Here is an 18964-nt window from a genome sequence, read left to right as displayed (position 1 = left end):
CCACATTTGCTGTGAGATAAAAAAAAGATATGCTTGAAATATATTGTTAATTGCACAAATGTAATAAATGATGCAGAATCTTTTACAGCTTAAAAAAGCAAGGCTTAAAGAAAGCACAAGACCTTGATATGTGCAAGGTAAACCCTTCAGCTTTAGGACAAAGAAAAAAATAAGATAAATACTTCACAGGGATATAGGGATGATAAAAATAATACCGGCCTTATCGTGTACTTTGAAATACCAATAGACAATATTTTAGCTACCCAAGGGAAGTAGCAATAGCTCCTTTGGAAAATGAAAGTGCTCTCCTCCTCCTGCTTTTGTTCCACAGTCAAACCCTCACTTTCCCGGGGGATTTCATACCCGGAGGCAGTTAGCAGAGTTAGTACCACCAATAAATTGTTCAATAAACACTTACTGCATAATGAAAAGTTAAAGCAAATAACTTGGGTACTGCCACTTTAACAACAAGGACCAGTTTATTTATTTTTTTTGTGCCTTTGCTTTCTCACTTTGTGCTTTTTAGATTTACTTTTAGTGAAATGAATCTGATCTAGATTATGATCTGAACATGGCAGTCACTGAGGCAGTGTGTGTGTGCACGACTGCGTGCATTTGCACGTGTAAAGAATAACCAGTCTGGTTTAACTCTACTTGGAACAGATGGAAATACCTCTCTTTGTTGCACCTCCTCTTTGTTCCCTCTACTCCAGTCACAAAGCCTATGTCTATTATGTTTTTTAATCTGCCTGTGTTCAGCTGTGCCAAGCAGTGTCAGGGGACAGCGCCTCTCCAAGTTTTATAAGTTAGTTGGTCTCGGTAGGTACGGGTAGAGGAGACTGCACATTAGATCATGAATCTTAAAATCAACCTCCCTTCTCCATTTCTCATTCTCGTTACAATGTTTGGTCCTGTGTGGATAAGGCTTACTGTTAACCTTGGAAACAACTGATGGATTTCAACATCCTCCTTTGTTTCTTCCTGCGAAACAGGACTACAATGTCCTCCTACACATTATTCATAACTTTTCCTCCAAATCCGACAACTACAACCTCTTTCCTTTAATATTCCTAAATATTACACTTTCATAAATCAGTAATTAAATATAGAAAAGTTCCTTAAAAGAACATTTTGATTTGATCTTATGTTAAGAATTTGTATTTTATGTAGTGCTGTCAGCGTTAATCTCGTTAAAATGACGTTAACGGCATAATGGCTTTAAAGCGGCAAATCTCCGTTAGCGAGTTAGCGCGGAACGCCCCGTACGTGGGGCTGCACGGCGTCGACGCATTAGCACGGTTAGCTCGTTAACGCGTTAGCACCGTGCAGCCCCACGCAATCTGCGCTAACTTGCTAACTGAGATTTGCAATGTTGATTCGGTTATGGGGTTAATGTCGTTTTAACGAAATTAACGCTGACAGCACTAATTTTATGTGATGTAGGTGTTTTAAAATCCTCACCTGTGGACACAGGCTGTCGATCTGGGTGGCGGCCATTCGTACCAACTTCACACCCTCTTCATTGTTGGAGATGGAGCATGCCAAGTTGGCCACCTGAATAAAACAAACACAAAAAAGAGACCTAGCTGTTTTAATCTTGAAACTGTTAGCATTGAGGAAAACAAAAAGAAAAAATGTTGTGCCTCTATCAAGCGGTCATGCTCCAAAAAGGATATCTTCATCTTTTTCAAGACTTTTGCTGCAGCAAATATTTCTGCATGCTGGCCATAAATTCCTGTCTAAACCAGTTTCAATTTAAGTTTGAGGGCCACAAGTGGCAAAACATTTTATTGTGTAGTTGAAGGTAGAATTCAACAGTCTGAATTAAAGCAACCAAGTTCCAAAATTATACTCCAGTACAGGCCAGTACAGTCTATTCTTTGTGTACAAAACTCCCTGCCTGTGTATTCTCTCCACAGCACAGCAAGGCATCAGTGAGAAACGAGGGGGGATTTTGTATTAAAAATACTGTGACAATACTGTCACAATTACACCAGTCAAGTGGGATTTTATCATAAAATCCCACTTGACTGGTGTAATTGTAACTCACACTTGGTGTGTTGTAAAGTTAGAAAGCAATTTTGAACAACAAGAGGACAGAAGATTTTATTCTCTATTATCTGCAAATGAAAAGTAAGGGTTTGTGTTTCATTGTCCATATGAACATGAGTGTTTACCTATCATTTAATATGCAAATCTGGGTTATCTTTGTATCATTATTTGTCCAACTGAAACATTTGTGTTTGTACTGTACATTCATTTCTTAGGTATGCCTGTTAAGCTGCTTGTTAATACCAATCTCTAATAAGTCCTGTCCCAGGAGCTCAATGTGTTTAGTCATTTCGACACGGTGAAGACAACCTGCAGGCTGGACCTACTGAAGTTCAAACGGAGCATCTGAATTGAGAAGAAAGGTGATTTAGTTGACTTTGAACATGGCATGGTTGTTACTGCCAGACAGGCTTGTCTGAGTATTTCAGAAACTGCTGAGATCCTCTGCTGGGATTTTCCCGCACGACCATCTCTAGGGTTTACAGAAAATGATCCAAAAAAGAGAAAATATCCAGTGAGCGGCAGTTTGGAGGATGGCCAGACTGTTTTGAGCTCATAGGAAGCCACCGGTGACTCAAATAACCCAAGGTATTCAAAAAAGCATTGCTCAATGCACCACAGGTCAAACCTTGAAGCAGATGGGCTACAGCTGCTGAAAACCACACCGAGTGCCATTCCTGTAAGCAAAGACGAGGACACTGAGACTTTAGTTTCCACAGGCTCATAGAAGATTGGAAAAATGTTGACTGGACTGACAAGTCTCGATTTCTGCTGCAGCATTTGGATGACAGGGTCAGAATTTGGTGTAAACAATATGAGTGCATGGATATGTCCTCCTATGTATCAATGGTTCAAGGCTACTGGAGGAGTAATGGTCTGAGTAATATTTTCTGGGAACACCTTGTGCCTCTTAGTACCAAATAAGCATCATTTAAATGCCACAGCCTACTAGAGTATTGTTGCTGACCATGTCCATCCCTTTATGACCGCTGTGTACCCACTCTCCCGATGGCTGCTTCTAGCAGCATAAATGTGCCCTGTCACAAATATCAAATCATTTCAAACTGGTTTCCTGAATGTGACAATGAGTCCACTGCACTTAAATGGCAGTCACCAGATCTCAATGCAACAGAGCATCTTCTGGGATGTGGTGGAACAGGAGATTCTCATGTATGAACACCCGTAACATCTGCAGCAGATGTGTGACGCTATCACATCAATATGGACCAAAATGTCTGAGGACCTTGTTGAATCTCTGCCATGAAAAATTAAGACACATCTGAAGGCAAAAAGTGGCAAAAGGCAGGCACAACAGAGTAGCATTACCCGTCTTATTTTTAACTGCAGTAATTAGCTGGTATCAGATCAGATTACAGGGCTTTCATTTTCATTTTTCATTAGACAGGCGGTGCACATAGATTTGTAAATGAGCAGCAGGTGACATAAAGCAGATGTTTTTGTGTGTGGACATTTTCTTATGGAAAATAATGGCACAGACGTCTAAAGTATTACAGGAACATAACTATTTAGGGCATGCACATCAGGTAGGTCTGAGAGAGAGTAGAGTACTGCTGCACCGGCTGAACGTAGATAATAATATTAATTCAGATCCGAATGGCCAAGCTTATCAAATATGTATATGCAATTAGGATTTCAGGTATAAAGCATGACTGGCATGCCTAAATAATCACGGGGCCTGGTGGTGGTGGAGAGAGGTGTTTTATTATATAATTATGTTGCCAGATGGTTTTTATGTATGACACACCCTTAGGTTGATTTATGTCTTTCTTTATATCAAGGCACAGTTTCTTGATCACATGCTTTCAGCTCGAATCCTTTATGGGAGACACACAGAGTCGCTTATCCAAGTTAACTTTTAAAGACTTTGTTGTTAAAAAGCTTCACTTTAAAAACTAAATTAGAAAATCCCATGCCTCTCTAGTTTTTAAACTAATTATAAGAGCTTGACAACATTTCAAGATTTTATATTTTAGTGTCTGCGTGCAGTATTCCTATAAAATATCTGAAACCACCACAGCAATTTTTTGTCTTTATGGCTATGAGGAACAGGGGCACAGTTTGTGCTAGTCCCATGTGAAGTCATCCACAATATCACTGTCTCTCACTGTTAATTTTCATAACTTTAAACTGTTTAAAACCGAACACCATCTCTAAACAAATCACATTTCGGCATGAGCCCAGGCTTTGAAACTGAGCTAAACAGACACATGCCGGTTGGCAGTAAAAGGTGCCAGTCTGCATTAGCACTTCTAGTACTCACACGTCACTGTTTGAGGCAAATTGAGGTAAATCAAATTTGTGTTAGAGGACTCTTGCTTAGAGCTCTGTCTCTTTACTCATGACAGCAATGAGCACATTGATGGATTATAGGCCTTTATGCGAATCAGTGTGTGTATGTGTTTAAAGCGGTGTGTGTGTGTCAGAGAGGGGGGGGTGAGTGAGAGCCTTCACTTCACATAAACGTGAAAGACGGTTTGCATATTTGAGAGTTACACAAATCACAAATTAAGTTACCTGAGTTACAGCTCTAGCTAAATTTGCATAACCTTTCTATATTTCTTATAATATTATAATATTTTTGAAAAATCTTATTCTGTTTGCAAAGCACCTTTGAAATGTACAAGCTTATAAAAATACTTCAACTGATGTTAAAACGCCCTTAAGAGTTTCATTTTACTGCAGTGGACTAAAGCTATTCCCAGTTCCTAACTGAAAAATAAACACTTGCTATTGTGTTGGCAATTAAAATAATTTCTCTCATTAAACACATTAATATGAAAAATGAAATTGGAGTAAATGGACCTATTCCTCTCTGTCACAGGATATTTTTAGCTGTACAGTCGTACTTCTTAGTGCTTAACTTGTTTATCCAGTTAACTTAAAAATACATGGGAATGGGAATTTGTAAAACAGAATGCAAGGACTTTAATATTTGATTAAAACTATATTTTACTGAAGTAGCGTAAAATGATCATGCTGCTGTGACACTTGCAGAATGTGGTTTAGCATTATCACTGGTACCTATTTTGCATTATTACTTAATTCCAGAATTTTATTGGTTGACAGCATTGCAGGCTCAGTCTCGGGCGATCAGCTCATCATTGCAACTTCTTGCGATCAGTCGCCAAACTCAATAACTCAGCAATGCAGAAAAGGTTTTACTTAATTTCGTACATATATGTTTGATTTATCGTTGGATGGAGTTCTAACTGGGCAGGGATAGCTCAGTAGGTAAAGTGGTCGCCCCATGATCGGAAGGTCGGCGGTTCGAATCCACTTAACGGCTACCCTGAGGTACCCCTGAGCAAGGTACCGTCCCTACACACTGCTCCCCGGGCGCCTGCTTAGTGGGCTGCCCACTGCTTCACTGAGTGAATGGGTCAAATGCAGAGAAAAACAAGTAATTTCCCCATGGGGATCAATAAAGTATCCATTATTATTATTATTAACTGGTATTTGTGGATGCAGGGAACGCTGCGTTTGCTGACAATTGTTTTCAAAAGTGTTCTTGAGGCCATGCTGTGATTTCCACTACAAAATTGTGTCTGTTTTTAATGCAGTGCTGTCTGCAGACAGCACCCTATCCTAACCCTAACCCTATCCTAACCCTATCCCAAAGATCACAGCTATTCAGCACTGGTTATCTCCTCCAAATAGGCATTTTCTCTTTTAATGACATAATATTTTTGCAGATGATTCCTAAATTCTTTACAATTTTGCATCAGAAAACGAATTTTCTTAAGTACTTAAAATATTTACCCACACTTTCATCCACAGAGTGGTGAACCTCTCCCCACCTGCACTTCTGAAAGACTCAGCCTCTCTGGTATCCTCTTTTCATACTCATGTTACTAATTAACACAATTTGTTGTGAAATGTTCCACCTGTCTGTTTCCTTTTGTGGCAATTAACAATTTCTTGTCTTTTATTGCCACTCTTCTAAATTCAAAATGAACAACAAATTCCAAATGGGGATTAAACTTATAAAGTTAAGATATGGCAGTGTATTTTACACAGACTTTCTGGAAACAGCAACATTTTTGCTGGCAAAGTGTTGACATGTCATTTGCTTTGTCTCTGCTAAGTAACAAGTTCTCAAGATATAAAACCACAGTGCAGCACCTTTCCCATTCAGAGCTTTTTGCAATTATAGTATAAATGCAGCACCTAACCAGCAGAAAGCAAGACTCTGCTCTCTGTCTTTATTTGCTTACATAGTTTCTTATCTCTTCTTCTACCCAGCTTTCTGAGTGCAGCGTTGGCCCTGTGTGTGGCAAAGGGGCAGAGGGCTTTCTAGAGGCTGGAAACATGCCTAACAAGCCCACTCCCACTCCCTCTTACCTAACACAGAGAGCCAGGTCAGGGCCAAAGCTACAAAATCCAGCCAAAACTGCTAATTGCAATTATCTAGGGAAGCACTTCTTCTTTGAGGATTTTTTTCCCTATCAAGGAGGGAAAAATCAAGACAGAAGGTTTGAGACTACACCATGCAAGCCTAATGCTGATACGGTCAAGGATGTTGGAACAGAATAGGCAATTCAAAGAGGCTCGTGTGGGAGTGCACATGCCTGTGTGTGTGTGTGTGTGTGTGTGTGTGTGTGTGTGTGTGTGTGTGTGTGTGTGTGTGTGTGTGAGAGAGAGAGAGAGAGAGAGAGAGAGAGAGAGAGAGAGAGAGAGAGAGAGAGAGAAAGGGAGAAATAGAGAGGGAGAGATCCCCGCTGAATGCCCATTCTTCATTTTAGCCTCGGACAAAGAACTATCGATTTTGTCCTTTTGCCCTGCCCTGGATAATCACTTCAATTCTAATTTGATGAAGGTTTCCATGGCACTTGGAGAGATGGGCATTCTCATGTATGCTATCTAAATCACCTAAATGGAGCTCAGTAACTGGAAATAGCTCTGATAGTGTTAATTTTTTTTCAAGTTTTTTTAAACATGAGCTTGTGGCGGTGGACTTCAAATCTATCGCCACAAAGTGATGAGGGTAATACAATAAATAACATCTCAGCAGTCTCTCTTTATTACCGCACTGACTGCATACAGTGCACATAATCAGTCAGTCTTTGAGTAATCTCATGAATATCCTCTGTTGTACCTCTTTATATAATGTACCTTTGAATCAATAACTTTTTTTATTCCCCTTTAAAACAAAATCTTTACAATTTCTTGGTAGAGTAGATAGAAGGAGAAAAGTTAAAGAGCCCCAAAGCAGTTACACTACACAAATAACACTTATAGTTACTTCTACTCTCAAGAACAACTAGCTGAGCTGCCAAGGCAAAACAGCTTTGCCTTGAGTCAAAGCAGGAAGGCAGCTTAGAAAAGAGAAAAATGTCTTTCAGTCACTGTATATGATGTAAGAAATACTTTTTTTCTGTTACAGTCAACTATCTAGCTGTTAACTAGTTGCAGGGATGGTATTATTTTTTTTAAAGTGGGGGTCTATTAGTTCTGTTACATCCCTTTCACAAAACCACTGCCTTTTACTGCCTCTTTGATACTTATGCAGACACATAAACACCGACATACACTCATACACAGTAAATAAATCAGTCTGTCAACATAGATGGAATAGAACATGCAACAGGGGAATACAAACTGCAGTGTGAAACAATTACAGGCCAGCTCTCACAGGAGCAATTCTATTTGCTATAGTCAGGAGCTGCCAACTCCCAATAGTAAAGATTTTACATACTGTGTATGGACCAGAGGTGACATAAACGGGTTAAGGTGCATGACCCTAGATAACACAAGCTGTCAAAGTTGCGTGAGGTTCAAGTCTACGGGGGACATAAAGCAGCAGGAGTTTACGACCTGCTGTGAATGACTACAAACCACGCCTCTGAAAATCAATCCCTATTAAAGAGTGAAGTGCATATTGCCTCCGGAAGAATGCCCACCGGGCTCGCAGCAACATCAAAACGAAAGCCAGAACTTGTGGAATATTAAACAAGAAAAGTGTGAAATAACAAGAACAAAAGGAATAGATTTTTTTTCCAGCAAGTTCAGCATCATAATGACTTTGATGTCTGTTTAATGCTTGGATCTCGTTCCAATGGAGCTGTTTCTCGATTGGCGGACATCTCCTGCAAAAGTAATTAGTTCCTAATAAGGAAGCAAAAAAAAATAACAATACATACTTAATATTTAAAACGTATATTTAAAAAAAAAAAAAAACAGCAAAAGACTGGCAATGACATTTGCTAGTCTGTATGAAGAGAATGCAGCATCATCTTTGCAGGACTTTGATTACAGGCCGCTGTTAAATTTCTACCTCTGTTACCTTATTTCCCCAACTCCCCATTCACCCTCGACTGAAAGAAAAAGTGGACCTAAATTGCGAGTGACTCTAATGCACTTAGGAGTTCTCTATACACTTCCTAACTCAGAATGGAAATGAGTCTAAGTCAGTGTTTACCAGGACGGTTCCACTAATATGTGGCTGACTGGGATACAGTCTGCTCCACAGTCTCTCTACGCACCCTTTATTCAACATACCAATGTAGCCAGCCGGCAAAGATGCAGACACACACGACAGCACATGAGCGCATGAGTATCTCTTGTTAAATTTTTTGTTATAGAAGTTCTCCTTAACTGTAGGCTTCACTCACTCGAGAGCCATCGGGAATGACCCTAGGCTTAAGGATGGGAGATTTATACTGAGCATGCAAGATTACAATGCTGATAAATCACATCAAAACAATATAAAGAAATATAAAGATGCCTTTCTGTAACGCAAACATTACAATCAAATGATCGATATAAAAAGTAAAAAACTAGATACATTTTATATTAAAATAAAATTAATTTCTTTTTAAAAAATTTCTATGTATTGCTGCAAGAACTGCCCCTAGTTGGCTCATGTTCTGTGCTCCTAAACTGTAACTAACCAAGGTTAAGGCATCCAAAATGACGCCTTGATAGGAACATAGAAGTTCAGTGACCTTGTTCTGTGCGGTCAATGAATCCTTAACAAATCTGCTACTAGGTCAGCTCTAGCAATTGTACACATCTCCTTTGAGCCAACCTTTACAACATGAACACGTGTATGCGAGTCAGACTGAAGTGGAGACGTACACTGGGGCTACAGCGGAAGTCACGAGGCTTGTAGTACACTGATTATACTAATATACTATGACTTTCTTTGACTGAAAAAAAGGCTTCCACATTAATTACCCTGTAATGTGTTTAATGCGGCTCCGCGGTGTGTTAAGTGATTAAGCTCGTCTTTTGACAGCACTAATTTTAATTGAGTCCTGCAGTGTTCAGTTTCCGTCCTCTGTTTGCATTTATCGAGACGAGCATTTGGAGTAAAAGACCTTGCATTAATGTTTTGGTATTCCCATTTCATGGTCAACACCGCCTGCAGTCTGTATAGATCAAGTGCTCATAAGGGTTTTATAAGAAAAACAAACATTTAAAAATTCTCTTTAATCTTACCTCAGGCCTGTTCTTTACAATGCTAAGAAACCACAAGTTTGCTGAAACAAAATTCTTTAATAGGAAGGTTCAAAAACCTCAATACTTCCCGAAAATAAGGCAAAAATAAAACCATCCAATAAAGTATGGCTTTTAACAATTTTATGAAAAGCTCATATGTTCTCCCAGTGTGTCGTTCACGTTTCAGCTCTAAATCTCAAAGGCTTTGTTAGTCTCTGTGGAGTAAACGGAACAAATAAATGTTTTTTTAAGTGGATTTGTATGGTGTGCCATCTAAAAGTCTTAGATCTAATGATAAAATATATATATATATATATATATATATATATATATATATATATATATATATATATATATATATATATATAACGTCTAAAACCAGATGACATTTGTGTTGAATAATCATTCAGTCTTCTTTGTGAATAAGCTCCCAGCCGCACTGAAGCAATACCAGCTCTCACTGTGACTTTCATATAGTCAGACTTGCAAACCGTATTTATATTTTTATCTTTTATAAAATGTGGCTAAATGTTAGAAATCCTATTTATCATGGATTTTTTAAGCATTTCTGTGATTCTGAAATGTTTTTAGAACTCTCAGAAGTCTGTGTTTAACATAAATCAAAGTTTTTGTTGACTTAACGTTAGAAGTTGAGTATGAAAATGCCCCAATATGCAACTCCCAAGTGCCTGATTTTGACCTGAACTTATGAAGAAGCAAAATCAAATGTTAGTTATAATCTATAACCTTGAATCCTCCAGGAAACAGAGTAGCCTTCAGAATCACATCACAGTCTCCTTGACAACCGTGACTGAGCTTGCATGAAAGGCTGACAGTGTGATTTACAGTGGTCGTTTCTCCGGAGCCACAGCCGGGGCTTGTGTATTCCTGCTAATGCTATGGCTCGCTTCTCGATAAATATGATAATTTGCTGCAGGCTCCTGGGGATGTGAACCAGCACTGCTAGCAGGGTGAGGTTAGAACTGACATGAGACAACAGCAGGGGTGGATGACAACACAGTAAGCACAGACACACGCACATGGCTATGTGTGTACACACTCAGACTAGTGGAAAACAGAAAACAGGCATCTGATGCAACACACAAGAAGATGCTAACAGTCTGTTTGAAGCACTCTGTACGCTGCTTGTTTGATCCTTTATAAAATGCCAAGGACGACTGGCTTCCTCAGTGACCAAATACAGAGGCTTCAAAACATGATTTATTTACATGGAAATTGTAATGCCTAAATGAAGAAGGCCATAAGACGAGAGAATGGGCACCCAGAGATAAATATCCACAATATAAAATTTTATTGAGCTCAACAAGGGACACAGAGAGGTAATTGAAAGCAATATAAACAAATCAAATCATGTGTCTGCACATGCTGTAGATGAGTGCCTTACTGTATAGCTTCAGTCCTGGATATTGGATTATCTTGTTCACATTACTGTGAGTGACACAGCATTAAAGAAGGAAGGGAGAGGAGAACAAATGGCTGGCTCACTTTGCCCTCGGCAGGGGGCAACTACTCACACTTCTTGCTGGCAAAGGTGTCTTGCTGATTTCCTGTGCTTAAGTCAGGGGGAGTAAAGGCTGGGTAGACCGATAGCTCTCGATTTTGCTTTGAGCATCCAGTGATGGGTTTTTGGGTGGTCGGTGCCACCTATATAGTCAAAAAGCTTGTGTCTCCCAGGTAGTACAGTAGTTTGTTCATCTTACAAAATCTTCTGCCTTTTGCTCCAGCTGGTACTGTAGCCACAGGGGTCAGACTGCCTCTCTCACACAGGTCCTCTCCATCCGTCTCCCCTCCCGCCCAAAAAATACACAGCCAGGGCTGTTTCAACTGAACTATTGATTTCTCTTTGCTTTCCCTCTCTCTCCCACCCTCCCTTTCTGGGAGTGCTGGCCAAGCAGTTGGGTTTGGCACCAAAAACATAATTATGAAAATGGACCTCTGGGTTGTTTTAATCTGTCTGTACATTCCACAGTCCCTCTGCAACAGAAGCCATTTAAAACTGTTTCAGGGGAATTGAAATGTTTAACCCACTTCACTGTAAAGAACAGTAAACTTACTCGTAGCACAACACTGGTCGCTGTCTAAATCAGGTGTAACAGCTGCATTGTAACATTTAGCCAAAATTAGAAAGAAACAAAGGTACGTATACTGTACTCACAGATGTCTAACTACCAAATCAACGTGAGATTGTATTGCTTGATAGTTTCTGTGACACAGCTATGACAAAATTCCTTGATGTAGACAGTAACTGCTGCTCTTTCCACAACCTGCAAGTGAGTGACATCTCCAAATTCAGGCTCATTCTCTAGACATTGACGTAGCATGCCTGCTGACTACAGTAGCTGCAGTCTGTAAATGGTTTTCTTGCCCAAAACATCAGTGTCATGAGTCATCGGTTTCAGTATCAGGATCAGATTTGGTTACTAGATTAAACATCATAGATGTTGTCATTTTTATTACCTGAAACTTTAGTTAAAGCCCATGTTTGTGATATTTGAGAAGTTTGTGTGTAATCTACATAACCTTGGTCAAAGGCCTTTAATAGATCAGAGAATAGCATCCTATTTCATACAGAACTAGATTATCAGTTGATCCAATGGATCTATAACAACATATTCCAATCTCAGACAGCAAGACCTTGACATTTCTCCATATCACACCCCTCTGCCTTCTCACATCTATCTAAGGCACAAGAAAAACATGATTAGTCCTGTTGGATAATAGATGCACGCAGAGGGAAAGGTCAGCGGTTGTCAGTCCTTAATGCCTCAACCTTTAAACTGGGGGATGGGCAAAGAGAGATGAAATACAAAAAACATGAGCAGTGAGGACATGACTTGATGACAATAATTACTCATTCTATATCATGTGCATGTAAAGCATGGCAGGGAAATGTAAATATCACAGCGCATGGGGCAGAAAAAACTATAAAAATATATAATAATATTAATTGCTCCTATTCCATATATGTATGTGTATATATATATATATATACACATATATATATATATATATATATATATACATACACACAGACAGACGGGGAGAAAAAAAGAGATGCATCAGTCAGACTTGATTTGAGCTACAGTATGTGGTGTGTTAGGCAGTCTAAATGTGCCAGTGGAAATGTCACACTTATTCCTGTGCTTTTAAATTTATGCTTGTGTAATTTTCTCTCAGGTGAGAACAAAGAAGTGTGAAGACGTGAAAGGCCATGATGGCACTGGCTGTAAAGGGAATTAAGAGCACAATTAAATAGTCTACATAAAGATGGCCATTAGTCTTCCTTAACCTTTCAGGGTTTTAATAAATAACACATAGTGTAGAATGCAGTGTGCACTGAGGCTGGTGATATTTGAATAGTTTTATAAATAGTTTCTATTTCACAGTACACTGTATTTTTTTTTAGCAGTGATAAAGACCTGTCATGACGACAGAGGGTAAATCAGAAACTGATAAAAAACAACCTCTGGGAGTTTTCTTTTTCTAGAAGCCATTTTGTCTTCGGGTAATTTCCTGGCCCTTAAATATTCTGGTCACATTTTCGGGGGGGAAAAAATATCACAATGTCAACATTCATTTTTCATTTTATTCCCCAATGAAAAGAAGTTTTTGGAAAGAGGAGTGTTAGAGGAACTGCATATCTATGTTTGATTTACGTTTAATGTCTTAGCGGTTTTAAATTTTAAACTGTGATATCAGCAAATATTCGAAGAGAGGATGTTCACCAAAATAATAAATGAATCTCAGGTCTGAGGACCAGTGGCCAGACAAAGTCAAATATGCAATCAGCACAACCCACTGATGCAATGACTTTATCTAATTACTTAATTAAGGAGCAAGCATAACTTTTGCCCTGGATTGCCAATTAATGTGAACCCTGCAACCAAATGTGTTACAGGTACTTTTCTTACATAGCAATGGCAAACTATAAATTGTAAGTCCAATTCGTTTAGGATTGGTTTAATTAAGCTGTGGGACTTGAACACCGCTGCAGCTATTGCTCCTTGGAGAGTAGCGTCTAGACATTAGCACAGTAAATATTGCTCGCCCACTATTCTTTCAACCTTGAAAATGCTATTTCATATAAAGAACTCATTATAGCATGCTGCTGTCATCAACTACCTTTCAGAAATTGGTGCCTTATGATCAGCCGGGGTCCATCCAGTAACATTGCACTGCATTTTTTAGCCAGTGTATAACAAACAGCAGTAAGAGAGAGTCACCTAAAAGGGCATAATCTCACTGTTGCCGCGTCACAATGTGATTGGACATTTGAATTAAAAATCATGCGTCCGTTTGGCTTTGCAGAAGAGCCACAGTAGAAACTTTACTACAAGGGAATAGTATTAACATGTGAACTAGTAATGTTGTTTTTTGTTTTTAAAGTTTTATATTCCTGTGAAATTATATTTTATTTCTGGTTTAATTGTGAAGCAATGTGTTATAAATTTATGTCACATGTAATGTGTTTGCCACTCACGTTTTGTATATTTGTCATACTTACATGTTACAGAACAATGTTTTCTACTAGACAAAGATAACCTGAGTATATACACGGAGTTTGTAAATGACGATTTCAGGAAATCAGATCCAAATCTACCTGTTAATATGCGAAAAATCAAACTAAATTAATTCTAGATAAAAGTGGACCAGAATTCCTCCACAGTGACGTAAAAAACACATTGTGAGTTACTGTCACTGCCTGAGCGGTTTTTGGAGTTAAGGTGGCACAAAGTGTTATTAAGTTTAGGGGCCAGGTACATTAGGATAAACTTTTTCCCTTAAAAAATGAAATAATTATTTAAAAACTGTCTTTCGAATTTATTTGGGTTATCTTTGTTCATTATTAAAAGTTATTTGATGAGCCGATGTCTTCACTTACTTGACTTTTTCTCTCACAGCTCAGATCAAGCTCAGATGACCCTTCTGGCTATGACTCAATTGTCAAAGCACTACTGGTCAATTCAATATATTGACACCATATTAAAGAAGCGACCGATAGACAGACAGATAGAAACGCTGTTTACCCCTGATAAGATGAATAATTAATTTCCATCAATTTTTGCTTCTTATTTCCTTTGTGAGAAAACGAAGAGACAAGAATAGCATTAAGCAGCATTATCTTTGAATGCGCCTTAATTGCTGTTGGTCTCAGTGGGATGCAGCTTGTTTCAATTTTAACACCACAGCTCTCTTTAGAGTTCTTCGTCTGCCAGTCCAATCACTACAATATTTAGAATGACGTCTACAGCACCCCACAGAGACAAGATGAACATGCAAGAGTCTAACTAAGGGGGACTAAGGAACTTTTGATAAACAATCATCATTCCAATAAAAGAACAAAAAAAACTGGAATTTGTTCAGTTTTCTCGCTGACTGCAAGGGGGAATAAAGACAAAATTCAACAACAAAAACTAACCCAAATAGCGAGTGTGTCTTAACTTCAGCTTTGTATGGTATTTTCAAATACTTAGAAAAGTATTAACATTTTAAAATATTATGAAGAAAATTGCAGTAACTTGATTTATTTAAATGCCAAAAATGCAACTGAGCGCTATGAATGATGACGGTAAGATGATGACTCAGTGCTGTCCAAACCCTCACGTGCTTGCCACAGAATAACCTTACTCCCTGTTTTACAGTGTAAAGGATAAGAAAACATGTAAACAGTCATTTCAGTTATAGCAATATATTCATTCATGCTAAACTATAATTGACGATGCTAGTCCGTAACCCTACAGCCTACAAATTGCTGTCAAATTGTTCACATTTCAAATGCAGTCACTTAAGAAATTATGAGCAATATCCTGTCCTGGTTTTCTATCATTAAACAATCAGACATAGGATCATCCCACATAACTATGGTTGAATGATTTTAGGAAAACAAGTAAATAGTCCAGTAAGTTTTAGATGTGCATCTACAACTCGAGGTAGAAGAAAAAAGAAGCCATAGCAACAACTCAAATTTAAGATCTTCAGATGTAGCATCTGCTCAATTATTCATCCTGGATACAAGTAAATTTATAGCTGAAAACCTTTGCCACCTAGATGACACACTCGTCTCCAGGTAATTGGCTGAAAATGGTAAAGCAAAGAAGTTCTGAATTATTTGCCATAGTAACAGTTTTCTTCTTTCTCCTCTCAGCTAACACTGTTGTGCAACTTTAGTCTCCTCAGGTTTCCACTTTATTGCTTTTCCTCTTGCCAGAATTAATTCAATAGAACAAAATCCTAATTCCACACTGCATGAAGTGTGTTGATATAAATTTACATGCTACGGGCAAAGCTGTAAAGTTGCTCTTTTAGAGAATTTGGGCAGAGCCTCATTAAAGACAACAGTAATTACAGACAGCTTAATGTGTAATTAGGTGTTAATGACTGTACAAAAGACATGATGTAATTACAGTAAAATGGATTTGTCACTTTGTTTTGTCTGTTTATTTTAAACATATTAATATAAAATGTAAAGTATAATTAAACAAAGTGAAGGGATGTTCTGCTAGAACGAAATATTTATCTTACTTTTGTTTTTTTCTAAAATTTCTAAGCACTTTCAGAGAAAGTAAAACATAGATTAAAAATGTATATTTCTTTTAATGTCCGCTGAAGCCCACTCGGAGAATACTAGAAGCCCATTAGGATCACAAGAAACCATACCAAAAACATCACTGTAGATATATGAGATCAGCAGGAGGCGTGAGCAGAAGGGGGACAGTGCTAACTGCCTTCATCATCCTCTGTTTGAGGCACATACTCCCCTTCACTTTCTCCTCACCCTACCCCACCAAAAGTAAAACTCCCCTCTGGAGAGAGAAGGGATGGCTCCTTCTGCTCCATTAATCTAATGACAATGCCCCGTGACTAAGACCAGCTTAGCAGGCATTGCTCATCCCCATTGGCTCCTCTTTCACTTAGCATGCCATCTATGCATGAATGCAACGGGGGCAATGACAGCAAAAGAGGAGGAGAAAGAAAATAAAGAGAGACAGAGTAGAGACAAACAATGGCCAGATTATATTGCACTGGTGTCCATGGTTACCAAGGGATGTCACATAGCAGCACTGATAAAGGGTTTGATGAACTGTAGAAACTGGAAAACTGTCAAAACAAAGTTAAGAGAAGTCCGGTTATTTATTTCCCTAAATCACATCTATAATTATCAATGTAGTGGAATTATACATGGCCTCATGAGAAGTAGAAAACATTCCTATCAACTAATAATTCTGTAATGGATTTAAGGATGGATGAATGAAAAGATAAATAAATAGCTCCCAAAAACTGACAGGATTTCTGGAGTCTGCAGGGCCATTGTTCACCTCGTCAGTCATGAAGCCATGCAGGCTACCCAGATGTCACGAGCACTGTCATTAGTCGGCTTGCACTGCTCGACAGCATTTAATGGGTCAAAATCTTGTCTTTTCTCAGTGACGCTAAACAAAACAGCTTTTTGTCATATTGCAATGACAATGATTCCGATTCAAACCACTTCTTTGTTGCTACTGTAACAACTCAGTAAATTCATGCAGTGTATTTGAGAGTATTTACATAATTACAACTTTTCTGACAGCATGAATGCGCAAAACTGCGATCTAATGTGCCGCAGTGAACAGTCAACGGGTGCAGTCTACACAGAGCGACGAGTCACTAGCTAGTCACACTGCACCTACAGCATAGCTGTAGCACTGCCTCAACTGTAATTTATACTTTAGAATACGTTGATGCACTTTTAGTTCAGTTCTGTGTAGAAGGTAGTAGAAACATCCCCTTCCATCTGACACCTCTGGGAACGTCAGCGCTCTGTGGTGTATGTTTTGCTTGCTGATGTCCTCAAGGAGCACAGACTGTGTCTATGTTAGTCTAGCGTCTCATAGGAGAGATGTCCGCTTCAGCCAAACCTCTGGGGAAATAGCAACCAGAAGTTGGCTGTCAAATAGCAGAGCTGTTGGCCCAGAATAGCACAGGGTCAGTGTAGAAAAATAGGCCTCCCACACAACAAGAGCAGACAAGGCTTCTTAACTACATGTGTGACACTCTAGTAAAGTTAAATGCCAAACATTCTAACTCACATTAAGAGTTAATGGAACAGAGCAAACCCCGTGTTGCTCACTTGGTATTGGCTCACATTATGAGGCATTAACATATAATGGAAATTATAATTATCTGAAAGAAATAGCTAGAAAAAATGGTCAAAACCAGCGTTCTTGAAAAAAGAATGTCTGAAAAGCTGACATAACACTAGATTTTGTTTATGATGAGAATAAATAAAATAATCTGATTTAAATTTTTTAATTAAAAGACTGCAACTGTTTATTCATGAACGCACAGGTCTTTAAAGGTTCCACGTTAGATACACAAAGAAAGGAAACCCTTTCTGTATTTATCTAAAGCCATCCCCCAGTTAAATGGCATTCAATCAAATATTTTGACTCAAAGTCAATCGATGAAGCCGTGTTTCAAGTATAAAGCTGATTATACAGTGAAATCTCACGTTAAGTGCTTTAGCCATAAGAGCGCGGCTCCTATTTCCATGTTGTTTGGGGGTAAAAATGTTCTCACCTCAGTGACTCAGGCATGATTGAGTGTTCTTCTGCTTTATTACCAAGAAGAATGTTTGTTGCCATGGTGATAGAGAAAGCAGGGAGCTAATACAGTATTTCATTACTGACTGAACAAAGAGAAAAATGAAACATAATTTGCCATTCTGAAAGGCAGGCAGGCAAGGATTAAAAGTTTTTACATTGCTGTGTCATTTGCCTGTTACTGCAGGTACAGTAATTATGTGCTGCAAAAACCATTACAATCTGTCACAGTTTTCTTGCAATTGTTTACTTAGTACATGTCAGCAATTTTCGGAAATGATGAGTAGATTGTGTGCTGGGGCTATAAATTGTAATATACATTCATGTCACTTGTATCCAATTAAAATGCTAGAGGGCACTGTGTCAAGAGTTTAACAAAGCTAGATTGGTAGAACACATGCAATGTTTGATAGAGATATATCTGGTCTGAAACCTTTTTTTGGCATTACTAAAAATCTTACATTGCAATGAAGAACTGAAAATTCTTATAAAAAAAATCCCCTCTCGCCCCTGTGGGTGGTCTATCCTTCAAGCTCGGGTCCTGTACCAGAGGCCTGGGAGCTTCAGGGTCCTACACAGTATCTTAGCTGTTCCTAGGACTGTGCTCTTCTGGACAGAGATCTCCGATTTTTTCCTGGGATCTGCTGGAGCCACTCGCCTAGCTTGGGAGTCTCTGCATCTAGCGCTCCGATTACCACCGGGACCACTGTTACCTTCAGCCTCCAAATTTTCTCTGAGGTCTTGGTACTTGTGTTCCTTCTTCCTGATATTGCTGTCATTCGGTATCGCTACATCTATCACTACGGCTGTCTTCCTCTGCTTGTCCACCACCATTTTGTCCGTCTGTATCT

At 38.8% G+C, this 18964-nt stretch overlaps 1 protein-coding gene across 1 annotated transcript in view; it reads right to left on the bottom strand.

The window, feature by feature from the left end:
- The window catches only part of ctnna2 (catenin (cadherin-associated protein), alpha 2), a 341003-nt gene that overhangs the window by 36463 nt on the left and 285576 nt on the right, over window positions 1-18964 (bottom strand). Inside the window, exon 10 of the mRNA XM_026171090.2 lies at window positions 1462-1554. Coding sequence (XP_026026875.1) covers window positions 1462-1554 — 93 coding nt within the window. The remainder of the gene's footprint in view (window positions 1-1461; window positions 1555-18964) is intronic.

Source organism: Astatotilapia calliptera, chromosome 6 (assembly GCF_964374335.1).
Source record: "Astatotilapia calliptera chromosome 6, fAstCal68.1, whole genome shotgun sequence".
Lineage (NCBI taxonomy): Eukaryota > Metazoa > Chordata > Actinopteri > Cichliformes > Cichlidae > Astatotilapia > Astatotilapia calliptera.
Note: the sequence above shows the minus strand (reverse complement) of the source record. Positions and strands in the feature narration are given on the sequence as shown.